Source organism: Calypte anna, chromosome 3 (assembly GCF_003957555.1).
Source record: "Calypte anna isolate BGI_N300 chromosome 3, bCalAnn1_v1.p, whole genome shotgun sequence".
NCBI classification, from domain to species: domain Eukaryota; kingdom Metazoa; phylum Chordata; class Aves; order Apodiformes; family Trochilidae; genus Calypte; species Calypte anna.
The window spans coordinates 14578993-14604529 of NC_044246.1; the positions used below are offsets into that span (position 1 = coordinate 14578993).

A 25537-nucleotide genomic window follows, 5' to 3' on the forward strand; every position below is an offset into this window, starting at 1 on the left:
TTGCTTTGCTGATTTCTGTTCACTTTTCTCAGCTTTTTCTCTTTACAGTGTTGCTTGCTCTCTTCAAACCTTTAACTGTACAGAAGTCAACAGTTCATAAATAAGCCATTAAATTGAATAAATTAAGAATATCTATACTAGGCCAGCCAAAGCCATGATTAGCCAGCACTCTGCCACCAATAGTGGCCAAGGGTACCATATTCTAGATAGAGGGCACACTATTCCGAAAGCTTCTAAGAATATTTAAAAAACAAATTAAAAAGACCCAAACCCACAACCTTCCTGAATTTGAAATTAATAGAGGCTTCCTGACTTTGTCATGCATCTCCAGCATGAAATTGGGCAAGGAGCTTAATTTTCTTCATACACAGCTTTTTCCTATCTCTGAAGGCAGTGGGATACCCTTACAAAATGGTTATGAAAATGTACCTAGCAGCATTCAAAGTGTTTTTGCAAACACTGTAAAAGATCACTCAACAATAAACACAAACTTTACCTTCAAACATGTAATATGGGGCATTTTTCAGTCTAAATGGTGTGCAGTTCAGTATAAAGCATGTTGAAATACTCCAATTGAACATAACTACAGAAGGCTGGATTTCATCTGTCATGCTTTCACAGTGGTGTCTTTTGGGGCACTATTTTATTTATCTTTGGTTTTCAGAAATTCTTTTAAATGATCAAATTTAAATCCACTAGCTCAACCAGCATCACAACTAGGAGTAGGTTTGGTGGTGGTTTAATAAAGCAGAATTCAACTCAGGACAAACTGGGCAAACAGATGTAGCACAGCTGCTAATGTAAGTGTATACAAACTATAAAAGTGAATGTTCTTCCTAAAGTTAAATATGAGACGGTGAAATCTTGTAATTGAAAGCTGAGCTTCTGTAACTATATGTTGTTTGCAGATGGCATGTTGTAATATAGCTTGGGGAGCTTGGAAATGAAAGAAAAAGCAGGAATTCAGACCACTGTTGCAATCAAGATTGAATTATGTATTAAACTGGGATTTGGAGGAGATTGTAGTTTGGAGTTGAAGAGTGTGTTGTGGAGGTCACAAATTAATTAGCAAGGGAGTATGCTGATGGAACTGGATGAGTTTCATATCAGGGTATTTATAGTTCTGTGTTGTTATTAGTTGTTGCTGAATTTGACAGGAAGAAGACTGGGCAAAACTGGGCATGATCTTAGATTTTTGTGAAATTAAAGACAGGAGGTTTGCAGATGACTTGCCTTTATGAAACTGGATTTAACATTCAAATTTTGAGCTCCCCTGGAATATCAGTGCAGTTTGCATGCAAGCCTAAAACTCAATTTGTTAGTTAAAAATATTGGAGAAAATATGCATCATCTTGGAATTTAGTTCTAGGGAAAAGCTAAAAAAATTAGGCTGTGGATTGATGTAATCAACTGAAATATATTCACTTTAGTTCTGTTTTTTGATTTACCACTATTCATGTGCTGTGAATCTTAATGTATTAATGTTTATTAGTGCAGGTCATTTTTTATTATTTTAAACCTATAAAACATCTTTGCATGAAAGTAGATTTTCTAGAGATAGCTCAAGCCCATAGTATGAGTAAAAGCAATTGTTCTACTATTCTTTTCTCATATAAAAAAAAAATTTTTTCTTCCATTTTGACCTGCTCTAAATACATTTAATTTGTTGAAGTTTATATATGAGCATAAAAATATATCTGGTGTCAAAGCCATTGCTGTGGTCTTACTATATGATTATGAGAATAAAATCCATCATTCAGAAGAACAGCTTCTGAAGTTGTTTGCTTCAGACATTTTAATGCAGAGACAATTATGCAGCATTAAAATGTTAACTTACAGCACTTTAGATGAGGAAGAACAGTGGAAAGTCATACACAGAGTATTGCCTGTTAGATTTAATGCTGCTGTTTCCAAGCAAAACCCATTTAATAGGGAAAGCTTTATTCCTCCTTTTTTTAAAAGATACATTTCTGCTTCTGCAGCAACATAGGATTTAGCAGAAGAGTATCTCCTGATAAAAGCTACTATCTAACATTCATATACTGAAGAACTTGACAGCTTTAATTAGAAATAGCTAATGTGAAGGATGGCAGGTTTATTTTCCAGGGCTGGAGTTTGTGTACTCTGTATTTGAAGCAATACAGATAAGAAAATCTAATGCTCTCATGTTTATCCATATTTCTGTTTGCTGTTGGTTTGAGTCATGCAGATATTGAGCTCTGTAGGAATCACATATTTCTATTTTTTCAAATACAGGGGGCTTGGTTTTATTCTTTACTTGTGAAGAATAGGTGGAGCCATTGGAAAGCAAGATGGCTGTCTTGGGGGATATTTAATTTTTTAAAACCATGTGTAACTGAGTTGCCAACTGTAGGCAATAGAGGCAAGTGAGTATTTCAAGAGAGTGATTTAGGCACTTTATATTGCAGTAGTTTTTCTCCTCATGCAGGCACTCTGAATCTTTTTTTGAAGATGTCTCTGCCCACTCACACTTGTGCAACAAATTAAGTGCCTGCCCTTAACACTGTCAGCACCACTCCTTTGTCTTTTAGGAAACTGTACTATTGATTATTCCCACAAACATATACAGCAAAATATACAGAAGATGAAATAAAATGCCTTGCATATGGAACTATTTCTTGTATCTTTCAAATCTATTGTGTTACTGAACTAATTCATGTGAGGTGACACCACATAACACTTTTTTTTCCTCCCCACTGAAGTAGTAATAATTTTGGTTTTGGGAAAAAAATTGTAGTGTTCCCTAGTTGTATTAAAGATGAGCATTTCTATTGTCCTTGTGTTTTGGATCAGAAAGAGAGTATAGAGGGCAGGGCTTTTGTTGATTGTTTGAGGTGGAAATTATGGATCACTTACCAAATCACTTCTGTTAAATAGAAAATCAAATCTGCTGTAGCAGTAATTAGTCTAAAATGGATATACACATGAAGAGACTTTTCAGAGTGCCTTTTCAGAAAGGAGGGAGCTTGTTCCCTACTGAAGATTAAGCAGAACAGAAATCAGTATGCTGAGAGGGGATTTTTTGGTAAATGCAATATAATAGAACACCTCCCTCTGGTGGTAGACATTACATAGTTTGATGTGGTGAATCACACACTGAATTGGAAACTTCATGGTGGTGGATTCCTGTTATGCTGCTCTGGAACAATAAGTAGAAGGTTCTGAACAGATAATTGAATTGCATGTAGGATTCCCTGCCACTCTTGCTCTTGGAGGATGGTGAGGGAGGGTTGGGCTGCTTGACCCAGTTTATTCTGAGTTTCTCAGTTAATTCAGTTTTTCTGCTGCCCTCCCCTCTTGCTGCTGGGATCAGTTGCATTTTGCCATTTTTGCTGTAAGGATAGGTTTTATGGGTGTTTGTGCTTCAAGCAGGTGTATAGCATGTGCAAAACTGCTGATAGCTCTTTCTGAAAATTAATTCATTCTTTAGTTTCATCATATTTAGCTGTTTGATCTGAATTTCACATGCTGGTCCTCAGTTTCCAAAGTCACGCCTGTACTCACATGTACTTGAAACACAATTAGTCACCCTGAAGGGGAAAGGTGGTTGTTAACTGTTTATCTTGTCGATTATTAATGCCAAGAAACAGATAATTCCTAACTTTTTCTCTATAAGCTTTTCAGAGATGGATCCAATCTATAGAATGTGAGCCCCTGAGGAGGCTCTATAATTGTTATTTCTAGTTCTGTTTAGGCATAACAAAGAATGCTTGAAAGAATTCTTTTGAAATGCTTCTTTAAAGTATATTTTACAAGTTCCTTGCTTCTCATGGCCATTGCACTTTACAAAGTGTAACAGACTAGCTGAATGTGCAAGAACAACATTTTTCATCTTTGTTTTCCTTTCTGTTTAGTAAGCATTCTAGGATGATTTTTCCTACTGTTCTTTAAGAGCATAACAAAAACTGTTCTTCTCCCCCCCTGGCCCAGGTTGAACACTCAAAATAGTTTTTTCCTTTTTTTTTTTTTTTTTTTTTTTTTTTTTTTTTTTTTTTTTTTTGTATGTCATAAATAGAAGAACCTGCAAAACCTTCTAAATTTTCTTTGAGGCTGTAGATGAAAAGCAAAACCTGGGGCCTTTCTGCTAATAGGAGTCCTAATTCCATGGCTGTGACATTGTTAAACTCATTGAAACAAAACTTGGAACATGGAGGGCTGGCCCCAGAATTGTACTTTTAGGTACAGGATCCCAACATTACCAGCATTTAATTAATGTATTGGCTGAGGTTGGCACATTGCTGCTTTCATTTAGAGATCTATGGTTTGCTAGTAAAAACTCCTGTTTAACAGCTTCCAAAATATATTCTGCTCAGTAATATTTGCAACCCAGAGCTCTGGCAACAGCTCTGGTGTAATGCTAATTTCCTCATCTCTAGTAACTTGCAAGTGGTAGCACAAGAAGTCAGATCACACCATGTACATCACAAATCATGTATGAGAGAAGCAAAAAGATAATTTTCTTCTCATGCTTATTTTGTTTATTTCACTTTATTTCCATATTAAGGCATATGCAAGAGTGTGTATTTTAGCCAGTTTTCAGCATTGATCCTCCAGCAGTGACAGGAAGAATGATCACTTCATCATTGCAAGAGATGCTTTATGTTCACAAGTATTTGCTCTATAAGAGTAAGTCAATTGAGAAGAGTATTTATCCATCTTCTCCACTGGGGGGACAAGAAGGCATCACTGAGGAAAGTGGTTTTTCCATTCCTTTTGCTTTTCTACACTTATTCTAAAATGAAGAAATGAGAGGGGCATATAAATATTCAAACAGTCATAATCTGTAAGGAAAAACATGTAAAAGTCCATAAGCTTTAAATCTGAACTCATTAGATTTTGCAGCCATTTTGTACAGATATCAGATTTTTGAGATGAACTCCAGCTACTTTCTTTGGGATTAATTGGCTAATAATGAACATACATGTTGTCATTGATTTGAATCCACCTTTTCTACTGTCTTCTTCTAGAAGACAATTTTAATAAGAATAAATAAAATTGTTCTTATTGACTCAAAACTTAAGCATGCTTTGTTGCTCATAGAGAGGCTTAAGCTATGTTTATTCTGTGTTGGTAGTTACTTAATATCTACACATATTAATATTTTTGTTCTTAAAAGACATTAATATATATTTCAAGCTTGCTGAAAATAATCCAGGGGTGCTTAAATTGGCATTGGATTTCTGAGCCACAGTGATCTGTAGTTAGAGTTTAATGTTACACCGTGGTTTGCAGCAACTGTATCTAGTGAAAATTTCCTGTGTTCAGCCTTTTGGATTCATAACTCTAGATCAACTTGCCTTTCCTTGTTCCTTGAACTTCTGCAGTTTTCTGTTGGCAGGCTGAACACTGCTGTTGTGCATTTCTGTGTGATTACAGAATAGCATGGAGGGACAGTTAAGTGGGAGGCTACAGCTGTTCCCTTAAGCTCCTGAACTCCTTTGGGAAGTTAGCAAAACATGGAGCTTGAAGCTAAGACACAAATGTGTCAGGTGAGTTTCCAGTGAGTTTTTTCAATTGTGTGATTAAGACATGACCTGATTTTCTTTCCATGGTTTTGTATATTATTGCAATCATAAACTGCTCGTACAAACTCCAAACATTGGAAAGTTTTTTGACCCTACAACTGAGGACTCTAAGACTTGGAGTTTCCTCTCCATGCTTTTCTCTAGCTACTGCATAAGAAAGACAAATATTTATTACAATTAGAAGCATCAGATTCCAGTAAGGTTGAGAAGAGCGGAAAGCAGCACACCCCATATGCGTAAAAGCAATAGAATCTGAGTCTTCCTCAGATGCACATTTCAGGGGTTTGGGTTGGCTGTGAGGAAAAGAAGCCAGGAAATAGGAGTGCATTCTCTACCTTCTCTTCCAAATTGGTCTTTAGGCTCTGCCTGTGTTGAAAGGAGATTAGGGAAAAAAGGGTGATAAATAAGTAATTCTGATTATGTTTTGCAAGTTTTCATAATGATAGTTATTAAGGTGCTTTAACTGGAGATGAGGGAGAAGGAGCTGATGAGGGGTTTTGGGGTTAGTACTAGAAAGGTTTAATTTACTGTGGAGGCCTTTTTTCCCTTGTGAAAATCCTGGAAGTTTAATATTGTCAGATATTTGGAAATGCTTGAGCCACAAATGTGACTGATATTGACAGAAAATTAGGCAAACCTTTACTTTAATTGGAACCACATAAATTACACTGGATGAATTAATTAAAAAGTAATAGACATGCATTTTCAAATTGGAGGGTTCCCTCTAGGTATTGTAAAGGGCATGATAAGGTGACTTAAAAGATAGGTCCAGTACAAAAAAAAAAGCTAATTGAAACATTTCTTTTATTAAAACAATATTAGTTCCTGCATGCCTGGAGAATGAAGTGTCCAGAGTATATGTGAATGGTAATTAAATTCTATTTCTATCATTAACAGCTCTGTTTTCAAGGTGTCTCATTATTATGAAAGCACCTTGAGAAGTTCACTGCAGTTGTTTACTTCATATGACTTGCTGCTGTTGTGAAGTGCTTTGTTTATAAATCAGATTCTTATAATCAAAATTAATGTTTTTCCCCCTTTAGGGGCATAGCTTTTGACATACGAGTCTGAATTTAATTTGAAATGGGGCATTTCTTATTAATTTGTTCAGTTTTATAAAGGTGTACTAATACTAAAAGAATTCTAGAGATAAAGATGCAGAAGTTTAGGGGAGTGATAGAGCTGTGTTTTTTTGTAGGTTGTGTTGCTTTTAGTCAATTCTAAAATTACACATTTGAGTACTTTCTCAAATTTTATCTCATGTAGGTTTTAAATGCTTATGTTGCATGTTTTCCAAGTCAACTCTGAGAATCAATTCTAAAGATCACAGCTGCTTAGATGTTTTCCCCAGATACTTTATTTTTAAACTTTCCTATATTTAATTCTGTTATATCTCCACTGTTGTATTACTCTTAGATCTTATCTTGTTAAATGATTGTTCTCCTTAATTACCAATTGAACTCTTCAAATAGCTGCTGCCAATTAGATTTACCAAATAAGTCCATAACTAGATTTTTTTCCCTTGTTTCTTGGGAGAGTTGGTCAAATTATTGTCATTGCCATCTTTTGCAGTGGCAGCAAATCAGAGTCCATGGCAAGCTGCCCACTTGGTGTTTTACTAGTAGTCTGTTGCAATAAATGTTCTTCCTAATGAATTCCCACTCTACATATCATTGAAAACTAAATTATTTCTTCCAGTCATGCTTGAGGAGTGGTCACTGAGTGGTTTTCCATACTTTGTTTGAATTTCATGCTTTTGCTTTGAGTTGGGTTGTTAACAATATCCTTTGATAAGAATTCAAGGGTCTGTGCAGTCTAATTAGTTGAATAGTAAGTTGTCTTAATCTCCTAGCTCCACTTCCTGATGCAGGTGCTGTATAGCTAGCCCCTCATTGCTTTTAGTTTTTGCAATGTAGTAGTACCTTTATATAATCCTTTCTCACTCTATGAGCTCTGTAATGAATGAAAGTATGAATACTAACTGTAGACCCGAGGGATTCTGTAACAGGAAATTTAAAGTGGGTTGTGAAAGTAGGAGTTTATTGTTTATACGCTTCAGTACTTTGGATCTTGTGATTTATTCTTCTTCTTCTTCTTGTTAAGTTTTATAGAACGATGAAATTTTAGTTGAAATAATATAAGCATACTACTTTAAGTAACAATAGGAAATGTGACACAAGGGTTTTAAAAATGTTATTTGCAGAGGTTTTCAGTGACCTTTTTTCTGGTCAATACTGAATTAGTAAGCAAATTGTTATTATCAGGCACAGCAAGGAGTGTTTGTTCTGTGGGGAAGCTGCTCTCAGAGAATACTTTTGTAGAAGAAATTATTTTTTTGTAATTCAAATCAGTGAGCTAAGGGTTGGTCTCTTTACCCATGTAAAAAATCATAGATCTAGAGGAAATGGCCTGAAGTTGTGCCAGGGGAGGTTTAGAGGAGACAGTAGGAATAATTTCTTTACTGGAAGAATGGCTAGGCATTAGAATAGGTTTCCCTGGGAAGTGGTGGAGTCATCATCCCTGGAGGTATTTAAAAAAAAAAGTGTGGATGTAGCACTGGAGGGGATGGTTTAGAGGGCTGGTGGTGTTAGGTTGACAGTTCGATTTGCTGATCTTAGAGATCTTTTCCAACCTTCATGATTTTATGATGTAAATGAATAATACTTGAAATGCCTCCAGTAAGCTAAAATAAGTAAATAAAATCTTTAGAACTTGCAGTTCCATGGCCATATATGAACAGTTTTTCTAGGCATGTGAAGAAAAAAACATTAAATGATTCAATAACTTACAAAAAATAAACCAACCCCCCAAACTATAGCAATTTGAATATCATAATATTTGTGTTACTTTCCATAGAGTACTTTTTAAATTCATTTTGTTAAAGTGTAGAACTGTTTCCTGATTGAACAAGAGTTAAGGTAAAAATCTGTTGTGTACACTGGGAGCAATGGACTAGCAGACATTTGATGTAACACTAACACATTAATTTACACTCTGAAAAACAAAGATGCTCTGTTTATAAAAAATGCGCAGACTGCAAATTCAGTGCAATGTAATAAGCAAACATTCTTAACTTTTTTTGCTGCTTCACACTGCTAAGTTATGGGAGATGTGGGACTGAAGAATAGAAAGAGTTGTGTAATATTGCATATCAACCTAAATAATTACTTTAAAGACTCTGATTTTTCTCCTCTTGGCATGCTGCTTTACTCTGACGCTTCTTGCAACATCCATTATTTATTTGAATGAACTTCTTTCTTATTAATGAAAACATCTGTTAGAGACCAGAGAGCAGGAAGTGTTTGTAACCTTGTCCCCTTAAATAAGCTAAAAGGAGAGCTTAAGTTTAAGACCCTTTGGGAATTTCATAAATTTTATCATTTCTCATACCATAGCATGAGTGCAAATGAGAAGAAGCTCTGGCTTGGTATAATCTCATTTCATGTAATATTTTGACATGCCTGTCTCTTTCGGAATAAAATCCCTTATGTCACACTGAAACTGCTTGTGTGATACTTGGCTCTCCCTCAGGTTTCAATTTAATTTAATCACAGAAATTATTTACCAGCAGCTGAAGTTCCCTGCTTAGTTATAGACCTCTTGTAGTTAAGCAAAATTTGAGGACTCAGTATTTCCTTAGGTACTTTGTTGGATATTGTTGGCTAGAGTAAACTACATACTAGAGATGGGAATGTCTGATTTATTTGTGTGTGTATCTCAGAATTGGGAGGATTTGTGGTAATGAAAGAGGTAGGAGGTTCTAGTTTGATCTTGAGGTAATTGGTGAAATGAATATATTGGATGGATTCTTTCTGGTTGCTCACTCTTACCTGGTAGCAGTAACTGGAAAAATAAACAAGAGAGTTTCACTCCTTTGCAGAAAATGAGATTTTGTGTGATAGTTCCGGTTTTATGGGTTAGAATCAGAAGCTGTGAAGGTAATAACTTTCATTATCAATGTTATTTTATGAATACAAATGGACAAAAGACTGTCTTACAAAAGAACTTACCTGCTGCAGTCTGGAAACAAATCTGACTACTTGCCTTTCATTTAATCTAAGCTTTTTTAATTCATTGTATATATAGAATATGAAATGTTTGTGTCATGACTATATGTGCATCCTAAGTAACAAATCCTAAGTAACAAAAATAACCCTCTTACTGTTAATGTGCAGTGCATGAGAGCCCTGCCAGAGATTTTCTGCTCCTGCTCAGCTAGCTGAGAACCTGGGTGCAAGCCCTGAATTTAACAAAAAAAGATTTGGGAGGTGGAAGACTGGCAGTGTTCCTACTAACTACAAGCAGCTTCTCTACCATTCATTAATAGTTCATTGGTTGTATTTCATGCATTTTATCCTCCTGCTATTCCCCCATGCAGGAAATGGATAATTTTCACATCTAATTTTGGTTCTGCTTCACCTTGTAATTAACTGGGACAATGTTGAGAATAAAAGATATAAATGAATAAACCTACTTTCTCCATTTGTCAGAAAATATGTTTACTCTATACCTTAGTACTAGTTGACGTATCTGTAAAAATTTACACAATTGCATTTAATTAACGAGGAAAGGGGAACAGGGATTTGGTGGATTTTTGGTTGGTGTGCATTTTGGCACAGACTTTACTAGCATAGTGAAAGTCTCAGTAAAAATGAAAAAAAAAAATTAAACAGAAGTGGTTTGCATACATCCTCTAACTAGTTAAATAGAAATGTCTGGAAATATGATTGATGTCTTGCCAGCTGTCAACAGAACTGCATTGTGATGTTAATCAGGATAAAGCCTTCCCTTCAAAACTTGCCAGGGTCTTTTCTATATTGTGTGTATTTTTGTTTTAGTTTATTTGTTAATCAGTTAAAGCTTAACTTGATTTATTCAGACATCTCTCCTGTAATTTTTGCCAGCTTCATTGTGCCTGTGAGGAGATCAAGGTGATCTGCAAGTTATTTATGTTAATGAGAGTCCTGGTTAACAGAAGCCAAATGCCATCCACCCATACAGAGAGAAAAATACAGTACTGTTCATCCTGTGCATCATTAGATGTGTATTTTGTAGCAGGTGCATACTGGACTACAAATCATAGAGCAGTATTTCAGAAATCTAGTGGTAATTTAGATCAAATTTATTGTATAAATGGTGCTGCTTAACAGGTTCTGTATGGCTGTTGATGCCACAACTAAGGCAACTTGTTAATAATTTGCTGTAAAGCAAATAAAGCTTCAGCTACAGTGCTTGTCCCAGTGTCTGAAATCAGCAGGCACAATGTACTCCTCTGGTGAAAAAGAAGCTAAAAGGGTTAACTAAAGGGGGGAGATGTTCTCAGGTTCCGGACAACTAACCAGGTTAAGATATTTTTGAAATTTAATTGATATGCAGTCTGAAAAAAAATCGAAAAGTTAATTCTAAACACGAAGTCCTGGAATTACAAAGGCAAAGAGTGCACTTAACTGCTGCATGGTGCATTTTGCTGCTGCATGGCAACTCTGAACTGTTTTACTAGTAAGTTTGCTGGGGAATACTGTCACTGAATAACCATTTTTGACAGCCTTTTGTGATCTCTGGAAAATTTATCAATAGGTTGCATAAGTGAACAGTTTTTCAGGGAAAAATCCCACCCCACCTTGGTCAATGTACTCTTAAACATGCAGCTTCAGGAGACAGATTAGCACTTGTACTTAACATACTGTCCTTGAAGGTCTGTCAGGGCCTTCATTACACAGTCCCATTTTGTAAGAATGTTTTATGTTTCTCTGTAAATGCCTTTTGTGGATAACACTGAGCTCTCATGCAGCCTGAGTACAGTATTTGCAGCTATCTAGCAAAAAAAAAAAAAAGCAATACAGTGTGTAGCAGGAGGAGCCATTCTTGCTCCTGAAGCTCGACGAGCTGCTGGTCTCTTCCAGGACTCCAGCCACCACACAGCGCTTCCAGGGTAGAAGTGTAGTGGGAAGAGCCTTTCGTGCTCCAGAGGCTCGACGAGCTGCTGGCCTCTCCATGCCTCGCACCAGAGTGAGCTGAGGCCTTCTCTGTGGGTGTGTGTTCCACCTTTATTGGCCCCCTGGCCTTGCTCATGCCCAATAGGGGCCTGTCCTAATCAGGCACAGGTGGACTCACACCCACTCACTGGCAATTCAAGGCACCTGATTTATCTTATTTCTCTACAACAGTGGCTGAAAATTTCTGACTTGCTGATTTTTCTATATATTTCATAGTATGTACTGCTGTTCATGAGCTCTAGGCTTCCTTTTTAAAATGCATTTTATAGATTGCTCATGGTGTATAATATTGAAAATAACCATTATTTTTGCTTTGCTCCATGGAGATCTCGGTTCTAATCCATTTGCACAACCCAGCTTTATTTCTATGGATTGTCATGGATGCAGTCTCATGTAACACACAGTCTTTGTAGCCACCTTCTATTTGCAAGAGATATGCAATATGTGAGATATGCAGCAAACAGTATATGAGATACTAATTTATTTTCTGTAGTAGTTACTTGATTTGCGAAACTGTCTACAGCTGTGAGCTTCCCTTCTGACAGGACTGTGGCCTCAGGAGAGGTGTCACAAGTTTTGGGGATCTTCTAGGGTGGTTACAGTTGTGCAGCTGTCCGGCTGGGGCTGGTGCAGTAACCCAAGTGCTTGAAGCTATCTTGATAGCACAAAACCACTAATAATGTTCAGAAGCCTGACTTTGGTGAAACTTTAACTTGTGAGGCCTGAGTAGGACATCTTCCTGGGTCCAGTAATTTATCAGCATCCCACCACCAGTTCTTCAGAGTGCTGAAGGGGTGGCTGATTTCCAATCTGCCATTGCCTTCCTCTTCCTCTCTGGCTCTGAACTTGTTCTCTAACCGGGACTTCTACCTGAGTCTTCCACAGTAATTTGTCTTCCACAGCTTAATTTGCCTGACAAATCACTAAAATGATAAATTAGGGACTGTTTGACTGTAGTGCTTCCTAATCCTAGTGAGTCATGTAGCGACCTGTATTTCTAACATGTCATCATCTGCAAATATTTATGGACTGTTCTGTTTTCCTCTCTGTTATGACATAACAGTGAGCAACCACTACAGATTTATGTATGTGTTTGCTTAATGAATAAATTTTGCCTTTGTTTGTAATTTTTTAAGATGTATTTAGGAGTAGCAAGAGGTGGTGCACCTCATCTCTTTACAAGGGAAAGGTTCCCTGTGCTGCACTGTGAGGGTGACTGGATGTTAAGCAAGCCAAAAGTCACTTGGCCGGGAGGAATGTTCCCTGGGGGCATCCAGTGGCAGAGCTGTGCCAGACTGAAACCCAGTCATGTAACTGGTAGGAACTGAGACTAATGCTAATCAAGTGTCAGGACTGTGGATTAGGGAAAGCCCTAGATGGAGGTTGTACATTTGAAAAGGAAGGGAGCCTGTCCCTCAAACATGAATCTGTTTTGGAAGCAAGAAAAGGAAGGGAGCCTGTCCCTCAAACATGAATCTGTTTTGGAAGCAAGGTAAGCTTGAGGATGGCATCTATCACAGATGGAGAATTCAGACTTTGGGGGCAGTTTTGAAACTTAACGTGACTCGGTGTTTGAAGCAAAAGAATTTGTCCATAGCTTTACTGTATTGTGGTGATTTACTTCCCGTAACTGCCTCTATGGCTGTAGATCAACAAGCAACTTTTAGAGTAAGTTAAGGAAAGAGGAAGGAGATAAAAAAAACCACACACCCCTACCACCACCAAATTCCCATCAGACAATGATGCAAATCCCTCAGCAGCTCCTCCATTGTAGGCTGGAACCATAGCTGTCTACATTAGTTTCATAAAAACTGTTACAGGTGGGGTTTTATAAAACAGCATTAAGAAGTACTGCATTTAGAGAAGTGGGACATTTTCTTACAGTTGTATCACACGCTTTAGTTCTTCCTTCATCGGATGTTTGCCCCTTGCATGTGTTTGTACATGTTCTCTGTGAACTATTTTAAAAATGATGCGATGTGCTGTATATTGATATGGACAGTGGTAAGCTTTGGATGGTCTTGGACAGGTAAGGAAATGGTCTTTGTGTGGTTCTGAAATTGTTGCTCTTCAAGAACAAATAACTTTCAAGATGCTTTAAGTCTGAAATAGAAACTTTAAAGGCTACTCTAACTTTGTGTTGTGTGAGTTATGGGGTTATTTTTTAAGCTCCAATTTTGTTAATAACATCAGATGATTAGAGTGAGCAAGTGGGATGACATGAAATCTTGGTTTTGATAGATTTCCAGAAGAAGCAGCCAGATGATGACTCTACTCCCAGCACAAGCAACAGCCAGTCAGATTTGTTCTCTGGAGAAACAAACAGCGACAACAGCAATACCTCTCTAACCACGCAGGCCGCTAACTCCAACCAGCAACTTTTGACAGAACTGAATGTAACTTCACCAAGCAAAGAGGAATGTAAGTGCACGAGTCCTAAGTAACAGCAAAGGGAGCATAAACATTTTGGGTTTTTCTTAGGCTTATATTTTACTGGCTCCCTCTGGAAGTAAATATTGTGTCATTTGGGGCAAAAGGGAAATGTTAGAAGTTACAAAAGAAACATTGCTGGCTTTAACAGAAGGACAAGTTGAAAGGAGCAGCTTTTCAAACCACAGTGTACAATTTAATTGCATTTTGAGGCACTTGCATTCTAAGAAACTTTCTTGTGTTTCTGGTAAATTAATACTTATATTCTAAGATAAACACGAATATCTTGTAGATTTTTACTTTAAAACCTTTTGGTCTTTTAAGAATTGCAGTTGCTCATAGCACTTCCTGTAATGCGTGTTGGTCTAGACTACTACTAGGTAACTTGCATAAAATTTAAGTTTAATTTGCTAATCCATCTTTTCTTTCATGACCTGTCTTTCTTCTTTATTGAACTCAGTATGGCAAAAAGTCTCCCTTAAGGTAAACTAAGTGGTTAAAGATTAGCAGACACAGTGAGATAGTTATGGTTGGACTTGATCTCAGGGGTCCTTTCCGACCATGACTATTCTGTGACTAATTGTATAGAGTTCTAAAATTTGCATTCTGCAGCTCAACATCACTAGTAGTAATAATAATATGGAGTATCATTTTCTTCCACCTGTAGCTTGATTTTTGGAAGATACTTTATAGAGAGAATTCTTGAGCTGAGTTTGCTTCTGCCTCTTGGCTTGTAAATAGATGTACATATTGCAAGAAAAATATGCTTATTTTTAGTAGGGAGGGTGCTACCAGCTTCTCTGGTTCCTGAACTGCGGCAACTGCTGGAAATAACAATGCTGACAAAGCACTAGGACTGAAAAAAAAATCTTTGATATGCTACACTTGTTTTCAGATGTGTTAACTATTTGCATAGAGTGGTTTTGCTTAGTTGCTGAAGTACAGATTTTGTTTATAGGTATGTAGACTTTGCTTTTGTATTATTTTTGCTTTTGCAGATAGACTATGGACTAGGTAAAAAGTGCCATTTTGGGATTGTGGTAATTTATTAGACAAAGTAATTTTTTTTTAATTGGATTATTACTTTCTAGCTGTATGTGAGAATATTGTCAGAAACACAGCAGTGTTAATTTCTTGTAATAAGAGTAAACTTGCTGTCTAACTCTGGTTTCTCCTTCACATACACCGTTGCTGCTGATCACCCATCATCTCTTCCTTCTGTCCAGTGCTTCTTCAGGTGAAACCTGTAGTCTGAAGTAAAAACAAGGCCTTTAAAACAACCTTCCTAGAGAATTCAGCAAAATGTTATGCTTCAGCAGCACACTTGGGCCTTCACAGGGCAGAGGGTTTCAGCACCTCTTCTGGCTTAATAGCCAGAATCTACAGTTGGTTCTTTATAGGGTGCTTCTCCAGTGCTTACTGGGTCAGGCTTTGTGAAAATTTGTTCAGTTAGGAATTAAAACTGTTACAACAACATTTTTCTGCTGTGATGGAGAAGGATTTGGGGGTCAGGAAGAAGCTGATGACAGGGATGAGAAGGAAATTTTAATAGTGCCCTTTCTCCTGAATTGCTGTAAGCTTGTGAAGATGTACTGAAGGTGATGGATATTGGGCACCACAGCATGCTGAGCATTTGAAAACAAATACCTATTAAAAAGTCTTTATGACTTTGGGAGAGATTTATTTACAGCTTGAGCTCTTTCTGTCTTCTCTCAACATACCCACTATCTCTTTAATGAAGCTTAATATCATTTATTAGAAATGTTTATACACATATGGAACTTTTTGGATGGATAATGGCTTCAGTGTGGAAGATTATTCTCTGTGATGAAGAATGTCGAAACATTGTGTCTTTTTTAATTTGAGGGAGTCTCTGTGTAATAATTTATTTTTGTAGCAAGTTCTATAAAGCATGCACTGCTCTCGTTACAGCTGTGTTCATCAAAGACTGGTATTTTGCAGTGCTGTGTGATAATGTACAGCTGAGTGCTATTCTGACTAGAATTGTGTCATTCACCAGAAATCGATGTTTGGCTTTATTATGGTAATCCCTATTGAAGTGTGGAAAGATTGGAGGACTCAGGAAGGATTCTCACAGTGCATTCTACTCCCGTCGTTTCCCTTGCAAGCTTCTGAGCAGAGTTGCACATCTAGGCACTTGCCATGGTACATAGGGTAAACAGATGGGACAGAATTGCAGCAGGTCTTTTAGGCAATTAACAAATTCCATTCATGTTACGACAGCTAGAGAGAACCATAGAAATCTCATGCGGTAAAATTCATACTCTGTGATGGAGGGGCTTTTTTGTACTTTTTTTAAGTAGCCATTTTCTTTTGTAAACCAGAGTGAATGATAAAGAAGAGTTCCTTGAACTGGATTCTGCAGGAATTAAATTTCACAACATGCCAGTATTTCTGCCTTTTTTTTGTTTCTGTTTAGATTTTCTGTGAGAGTTGCGTTTGCATACCTTAGTGCCTCATGTACATGACCAGGCTGTAGTGCCTTTCTATCTTCTGCCACCCTCAGTTCTGAACAATCACCTACCCCATTTTTGCTGATTATTTCTCTCCCCCTAGTACATGAAAAATAGTTCTGTCTTACAATTCCAGTCAGCAAAAATGTGTTAAAGATTTATGTCCGGAGGCCGTGACATAAGCTTCAGGACTTTGTTTTCCTTCTTCACAAGTGTTCTGTTTTTGTGAATTATTACTTACCACTTCAAAAAATGCTGTTGCAATGTAGAAGTAGGAGGGCAAAAATGTGAAGAATTCAGCCCCTCCCCCAAGCCTATCCCTAACCATGTTTCTTGAGTTACCTTTCTCTATCTAGACCCTTCTAGTTTCATCATTAGCAGTAAGTTTTCCTTAATACAGTTCCACAGACAAGGAATATGTTGATATTGGTATATCTGTACTAAGTCTAGATTTGCATGGATTTTAATAATGTGTTTCTTAACAGACAATTAAATCATCTTTTGTTCTGTTGCTTTATGTGCAGATAACTCTCTATTCAAGTTCTTGTGTAGTTTTCATCTCTTCTTATTTTTCCCTTCTATCTTCTCACTTCATTTAAGAGGTTGTAATGGTAGTTATTTCAGTGTCAGTCACCATATGAGTCCATTGCTCTATTTTCCTTATTAGATGTACAGGGATTTTATTTTTTGACAGAGAGAAAAAAGGGGATTTGACAGTGGCCCTTGCCTCTCCAGCCACCAGCAGTTAAAAAAAAAAATCACCTTATTATGGGAGAGTTCATTTGTTTTGATAAAGGTCACACTGCACATGGAATAATTTTGCTTAGTGTCAGGCCTTCGTTGTTTTTTGGGGCTGTCATGTTATTTTCATGTCACTATATGTGTAGACATAAAGCTGATGCTATGCAGGGCTGAAACTGTGTTGTTATGTGATAGGCGAAATATCTATGTGAACAACTCCGACTCTGGCAGCTGGATCAGATTTGATATTTCAGTAGTTCTTAGCTGCACTTGACATGATTTTCTTTTAATTATGTACTTAACTTTTCCTGACCTCCTTGAACTAGTAAGAACCACAATTGAAAAAGGAGAAAAGGAATATATGATGTTTTAGAACAGTTAGGTGCCTAGCATTTCTGCATTGGAGACTCCATAAAATGCACAAAGATCTGAGATACTGTTGTAAATGTCAAATTAATTCAGCCTGGAAGCACAAGAATCACTGACCACACCTTGCGTCTATGTGCACAGAGCTTTAGATGCCTAAGTATGAATTTCTAGGACTGAATATCTGTAAATTTGTGGTAGTTGTTTTATACCCTGCAGAATTGAACTGTTTCATGCCAAGTGAAGTGTTTAACACATCATGAGTTTATCTCAAAAACTTAAATTTGCAAGACAAGGTTGAAGAATTCTTTAAAACATTTTTTTTATTAAGGATTTGCATGTGCTGCAATCACTTAAATACCTGCAATTTTAAAGTTATTTTGGTGAAGTTGCTTTCTGTCCAGAAAGTGTACTACGTCTGAGACAGAGATTGAGCAGGCTCCTGTAAAATCTCTGGCAGAAGGATGAGAGATTTTTTTTCTACTGAATCTATTGGATGTTTGTACTCTTGAGTTTCATGGCTTGTTGAACCATGACAAAAAGCCTAGTACTCTAGTACTAGAAAAAAAAATAAACTCTTTTTTCAACATAACCTTATGAAAATTGGATTAAAAAGTGCATCCTCTTTTCTTTTGTTTATTGAATGGCCTTTTTTCTGACAGTACGCTAAAGGTTTCTACTAATTTGTGATGACTTCACAGTTTTGTATTTTGCCTGGGATTGTAAGTAGAGTCAGAGTTGACATCTTACTGATGTATGCTCTGAAAATACTTCATATTTTGAAGTCTTATAGTGTTATTCTTCATTGTTTATTCTACCTCTTAAGTGAGGACAGGAATTTTTAAAATTACAATTGCTCTTGCATGCTATCCATTTTATACTTTTCTGTATGCCCTGGCTTTGAGAATTCAGTTGCTCATTGCAGTAGGAGTCAGTCCTGTCTCTTTTCTCTGATTGTGACTAGGAGGAACTTTTGTTGTCTGGATCAGCTGTGACTGAAAATTATGTCAATACCTGCTTCTATAAAGTATTAATTGTATAAGCAGACCAAGCTAGCTGCCTATTTTTGTCTAGTTCATCACAAATGGTTGTAGAAAATAATTTACTTTGTTGCTAACTTGCTTTATTCTGATACCAATTTATTTGTTTTTTCTAATCCAAAGCAATACAGTAACTGTTGAAATTATGCTGAGCTACAAAACTAGCCTGCCTGACCTGCATGATTTAATATTGAAATTAAACTCATACCCAGACATAACTGAGAAAGCTGCAGCGAAGTGATGGTAATCATGAATAATTCTAATTTTCCTTATCAACTCATAAGGTTGTTGCGTGATCTTTCTTATTATAATCAGTTTTGTGTTTTGATTTGTAGCAAAAAAGAACACACCTCTAAAAAAACCCAGCCAGTTGCATGTCCTGTATTTGATTTCTATGCCACAAAATAAGAACTAGCAATTTTTTCAGTCATATTCTTCTACTAAGTTAGAAACTATTAAAAGATTTTCTACATCCTAAGGTTTTTTTTGGTGTTTCTTGGGATTTTTTGTACTTGTTTTCATCAGATGGTATGCACAAGTAGTCTTTTGGACTGTTTTTAATGTTCAAATTAACAATAATTAGCTTTTCATCTGGAGTATCATTAAATCTCAGTTTTCTTGAATGGTCATCAAAGAATACATGTATTATCAGTGCAAGCACTTTCTCTTTGGAAATTTACAAGAATGTTTTCAAATACTTAAATCACTTTGAGCTGTGGGCTGTTCAAGTTGTCTTTTAAGAAATGCCTCTGGTATTGGGTGCCAGCACAAAATATATAAACAGAAATTAGAAATTTGAAGAAAAGAATGTTTAGTAGAAGTGTTGCCTCCATCGTCATTTCATGGTGTTAGGATCTTTCTGTAAGGTTCAGTCTAATTCCTACATTTAAAAAGAACATTTCTGGCTCCTCTAACATCTTAAGCAAAGGTCTGGCATATAAATTTATGGAATGAACACTTTTTTCTGCATCTGTGGCATGATAATTTTGAAATATAATGAAGACCAGTAGAATAGTACCACTGTTAATTTTTCTTTCTGATTTATAGTCGATTCACACTGCAGAGAAGCCCAGTGTATCCTAGGGTCCCATTTATTAAAGTGAAAGGACCCCATGGAAGATGAAACAGAAACACGGTCACGTAAGAAAAATGTGGGTTAGAGCTGCACAGCTCTCAAGGCTACCTAAAAATTATTTTTATAAATATAATTTAATTGCTGGTTTCAAAAGCACATTTTTACACTGAAACTTACACCTGTGAAGTTGGAAAGTATCGTATCTGTTTTAGAAATGAGAAAAATGAAGAACAGTAGGTAGCAGTGAAACAACAGTGGGGAAAAAAGTGGAATCTGAATCTTGTCTCCCAGTTACTTCATTACAGTTGTTAAATTTCTCAGCAGTTCAGCAGTAGCAAAGTAGTCCAGGTTTCACTTCTCCAGAACTTGCATGTAGATAAAAATTCACAAAAATAAATTATGGTGAAATTGTAAAGGTAGATTTCAAATAATATGTGTATGTGATATAATCCTATTATCTGTTTGGCAGTGATATAAATTATCATGCAGCATATCAATTCTGCAACAGACAAGCAGTTCTGAAGCACTGTGAAGTTATTTTGCTTTTTCTTCTTAAAGTTTACATGTGGTCTGTGCAGACTGAATTTAGAGATTTATATTCCCATTTGTTTATGTAGTGGTTTTGGAATCAGTGACTGTTTTCAAACTCAGTCGTGTAGATTAATTAGACTATGTCTGTACCAGTTCAGGGAATGCACAACTGAATTGCTGGTTTGGACTTCTAAGGGAGGACTCTTTTCTGTATTGCAAATAGCTCTGAAGTTTTCCCTTTCCCAGCTACAACACTGTTGTCCAAGGGAATTCTGCTCATCCTTACTCTCTTCAAGCCTGTTGCAAGCAAGGAGCTGCTCTTTTTCTCTGGGAATGAACCATTATGGCACTGGAAAAGCAAAGCAGTTTGGACATGCTTACATCAGTCACTGAGCTTCAGGCTCTTTCACTTACTTCTCATGTTTGCTCATAAATGTGGCTTGCAGTTTTTGGGTTATCTGTAATCATTTCAGTGTATTATTGTAATCTTTAGGTTTGTAGTCTTTGACAAGCTTGGTTTCACTCCATTCTGCATCGCATCCTGTTTTCAAATGTACCTGGCACAGGTACCCTTGGTTCAAACTTACCACTTCCTCAGGAAGAAGAGGGGGGGTACCCTTCTAGTATTTCACTGTTTCATGAGCAGGAAGTTCTGAGTGGCATACAAATACTTCAGGAAGGAAACACAAATTACCCTCACACAGGGTATGTCTTGCGGGAGAGGTGCTACTTGGCAATTGCTGCTGGCTTTCAGGAAGCAGGGTGAACAGTGCAGAAAGATGCTCTAGGGGTGTGTTTAAACATACAGAAATTTAATAGTCTATAATAGTTAACAACAATATTAGCACATATATATATATATAAATGTAAGTAATACCTGCAATTTTACTACTTGGGAGATCAGCAGAGAAAGAAACTAGTTTTGAACCTGTTTTTCCAAATTTATGTATTTAGAGTACAAATAACAGTAAGTTAGAGAAAGCTAGAAATATCAGATGCCATGAGTATAGCAGCTACATTAATAAGACCTTTTGGTTTAATTTATTATAATGTTTGAGTTAAAGGGTCTTGTTTTGTCCTTTATTCTGTTTTTTAATTTGAAACTGTGATTCTCACAATTGTCCCAATTTCTTTAGTAGCTTTTAGTATTTTTGCATTTTAAATCATCTTCTCTTGGGATTACATTATTGCTGGGCAGTCGCTGCTTTTGTTCAGAAGAGGAGTTGCAAATGCCAGAAACCATGCACTGGAAAGAAACAGGAGCAAAAGCCATTGTTTAATCTGTTAATTGGATGTAGAACAGAAAGATATCTTTATTCTTCCATTTTAATCTCTTGTTTGTGCTGAGAGAAAATAGCAGTCTTACAGCCCTGTGGGTTATGTTAGAAGCTAGGCATGTGTGACTTTCCATTGTGCACAGAAATGTTTTGTGTACCACAAGCAAATTCCCCTGAAACAATTTTTTGGGGAGGGGAAATGAAGGTGTGCATTTATCCTGAATAATACTAAGTAATAAGCCTACCTCTGTGTATAGCCAGGAAGGATTAGTGTTCTGATGTTCTGACTTCCCTTTTCTTTCCTGCAGAATCTCTATCGAAGCTGCAGGAAGTATACTGGCCTGTTTGAAATAAAACAAAGATACCCAAATTAGCCATTATGTATACCAAAAGATTCAACATAATGACTTCCACATAGAATTGCACAGTCTAGCCCACACTTCATAGTATTGAATTATGCATGACATTTTTAATGGTGGAGCAAAAACAGTAGCAGAAGGAAATGCTGCAAAGGGCGTGAAGCCTTCTCTGGTTATTAGGCACTGGTGTATGTGTGTGCAAATCCCGAGATAGCCTTTGTTGAAACACTGGTGCTGTGCTATACAAATTAAAGCTATATGAACATAATACCTAATGAAGAAAGATTAAATAAGAGAAGAATTCTAACAGGGGAAGCACAGAATACATACCAACTCATTGCACTTTGCACTTGAGCGGGAGAAATAAAGATCTTCTGTTTAGTTGGATGTTGAAAATATCAACTAGTGTAAATACTTGCTGTAAAATAATTGCATGGATTAGTCTTATTTGATAGTCTACAGTGATGATGCCTGTCAATGTCTATTCAGTGAAAATTGAGAGAATGTAATTAAAATTATTTAAAGAAGAGCTGCAGCATCTTAAGATACAGCTGTGGTATGAACTCAGTGCATTGAAATTCCATGCTCTGTTGTATATATTTTAATATATTCCACATTCTGTTGTATATATTGTTTACCCAAATTCTCTATTCAAACCAACACTATGTACTCAGTCTTTGAAAGTTGAGAGTGACTGAACAGGCCTGCTGAGTAGTTTTTCGAATATCCAAAAGTTTTCAAAGGAAAATTTGGTAAGGATTCTGTTGCAGTATTGATTTTTTTTTTTTTTTTAACCAAGTGCACCAAATCCTAGACTATGCATTTTTTTGAGCCTACTACAATAGTAGTACTAACTATACATTTTTTGTTATATTCTAATATAGATAAAGTTACTCTGTAAAGAAGTATGTGAGCTTACTTGACCATTTCTGGTTGATACAAAGCGGCTGTTGCCTGCCAGTGCTCTCAGGCCTGGAGCAGGCATCAGCATGGTGATACCAGGATCTTTGATCTGTCCTCTTTGATGTTTTCCTGTTGGCCAGAGAAGGCACCCAGCCCACCCGTCAGTTTTCCTCACAGCAAAAGCAAGCTTGCCTCTTCACACATGCAGACGTGACTCTGCAGAGAGGCTCCCACCATTCCCCTCCACTCATCTGTGGAGTTCAGCCATTTCTCACCAAATCCCTCCTTACCAGCTTGCAAAATCCACCCATCCCTCTCAGAGCTGTCTGACTTCTGCCAGCTGCATGTGCTGTCACAGAAATCCATTTACTAGGGTAGTTTCCCATGTCCTGTTCACTTAGTTTAACGCCAGGCCAGGCCCTACTGACTGGTCTTTGTAACCACCTCTTTAAAGATTATCTGTTGCAGTTATAAAATGATGTATGTTGCTGGAGGGACTTTTAGGAATAACAGATAACTCAAGTTTATCAATACTTCTCTGGAAAACTGAAAGTAAGATCTTCACTCCCAAGTGCATTTCATTGAAATCAAATGCACTGAAATAAATTCCACATCTCTTTCCCTCCCCTACCAATTACAGAAGGGTTTTTTGTTTTGTTTTTTTTTAATATTACACTACTATGCATTTTACAGGATAGAAAAAATTACCCAAGACCTAATCCTTACTGAAAAAACAGAAATGAAAGAAACACTTGAAGGGGGAAGCATCTTGGTTATTAGCAGAAAAAGGGTTTAGTACCTAGTCAGACTTGGAAGTATTTGAAAAGATAAAAAAGTTGCCAAAGCCACAGTACAGCTTTCCAGACATGGAAAGACTGAATAAAAATTAGGAAAATAAGGAAAAATAGTATTTTTCAGGGTATGAAGACTTACAGAAAGATTGTCCTCTCATACAAATCTCTGTTGTATTGCCTGTGTAGTACCACTATATCATCAGCAGTCCAGTTCAAACTTGATTATTGGTATTTTGGTAGCCAGACTCCACTGGAGCTAGCTTAATTTCAGGCTCTCTAGTATAATCCAATTTGTAGTATCCAATTATCAATGGCACGATATTTTATTACCATTGGTAATGCTACTGTTAATTTGTCTTGTCTTCACTATATGGTTGGGTTTTATTTTGTTTTGTTTTTTTACTGCACATTGCTGAGTGCACTCAACTGGTTGCTTTTTTAACAAGATCTCTGGAGAACTCTTCAATGATGCATGTTAAGAAAAAAGCCAGAAAGCCATTTACTACCAAGCAGATACTAGATGAGTGGGCAAGAGTCCATAGTTAAAAAAAAAAAAAGCCAAAACACTTTAAACATGGGAAGAATGTATTATCATATAGTTGTGCCACACTTTGAAAACATAATGAGAATAAGGTAAGAGGCAAAGTCATTGTCTCACTGGAGTCAGTGATTTCTGTTGACATTGGAGAAGTGATCAGTTCATTTCATGTGTTACTTGTGGGTTAGTTAGATAAATTTCTAGCTTTGTTCCATCATAAACTGTACCTTTGTCAGCACTGTAAAAAGTGCAATTACAGTGCATAGTTTTCTAAAACTGCCTCTTAAAATGCTTAAAAAGCCTAACGTGTCTTTCTGCCCCAGCTTCTCATCTGTTTTTTCAGTGCAAAACCTATGTGGATTTGACAGGGAAAGAAATACTGAGACTTCTTCCATGTATGTTTTCCAAAGACAAGTGCTTTTCAGCGTTTTAGATTCCTAAGTGTAATCCTGATGTGGTTGTAAACTTTAAATATTGGTGGTGTTTTGAGACGTGATTTTCTCTGTTTGCAGGTGGGCCATGCACAGGTACAGCTCATGCCTCCTTAACTACACCAACCAAAAGATCTTGCGACTCAGGTATGTGTTCTGTGGGGATCCAGGAATTAGGTTTTGCATGCTATATACCTCTGTGGCTGTAGTTTAATAGTCATGAGTAGTAACTATATCTGGCAAATGACAAATGAAAACAAATGTTGCTTTGCTGTCAGAAATGTATATATAAAAGGATTTGTGTGGCAGAAAGTTCATATCAGAGTCCTGTTAAATATAATTCCATCAAGAAATGCTATGTTTTTACTGATTCCTTGTAAGCATAAGATGTATAATAGTAATAATTTTTATTTAAGTTCAATGATTGTGGCAGTGTTCTGGAAGTCTCCTCCTTAAATGCAAACTACTCCAAAATACTGTTTTGAGTATATTGACTTCACTTTCCATGATCAAAGATGCAGTATAGACAGCTGATGTTTGCTTTGAGATGAAATTTTACTTGGTTTGGGTTCTTTTGATGATTTATTTCTACATGGAGGATAGAGATGGATCATCTCTCGCAGGGCTAGTGTTAGCAATGGCATGTTAGATTATTGCCAGGCTGAAGCTGTTGCTTCTGCCGTGTGCCTGACATGAAGAATCACATGAGTACTCGTTCAGACAGGCAGGCAAGTTACCTGCATTGGCTCAGATATTTTTCAGACTTCATTTTCACATGGGTTATGGAGAGCACAAATAACCAGCACGATTTTGGGAAGCCTGTAGAGTGGCAGTGACAGGCATCTAGATAATGTTCTAGCAGTTTGTTTCCAAAATCATTTTTGCCTATATTTGCATTTAAGTACCAGTGAGAGCTGTATTGAATGTGCAGAAAAGAAGGGTATTCATGTTTCCTTAAGGGCTCTTTTCTTTTAATTCAAGGTAAATTTCCTCTGAAGTAATATTTTCAAGAAGTGTTTCAAGCTATTGTACATTC

The 25537-nt window shown here is 36.7% G+C and overlaps 1 protein-coding gene across 6 annotated transcripts in view; it reads left to right on the forward strand.

Moving 5' to 3' along the window:
• Positions 1-25537, forward strand: part of ZFAND3 (zinc finger AN1-type containing 3) — a 139673-nt gene that overhangs the window by 76260 nt on the left and 37876 nt on the right. For 5 of the 6 annotated variants that reach the window (XM_030447241.1, XM_030447240.1, XM_030447238.1 and 2 more), the window contains 2 exons: positions 13784-13963; positions 24583-24648. In XM_030447241.1, the coding sequence (XP_030303101.1) occupies positions 13784-13963; positions 24583-24648 (246 nt within the window). The remainder of the gene's footprint in view (positions 1-13783; positions 13964-24582; positions 24649-25537) is intronic. The other variant, XM_030447243.1, reaches the window with a different exon arrangement.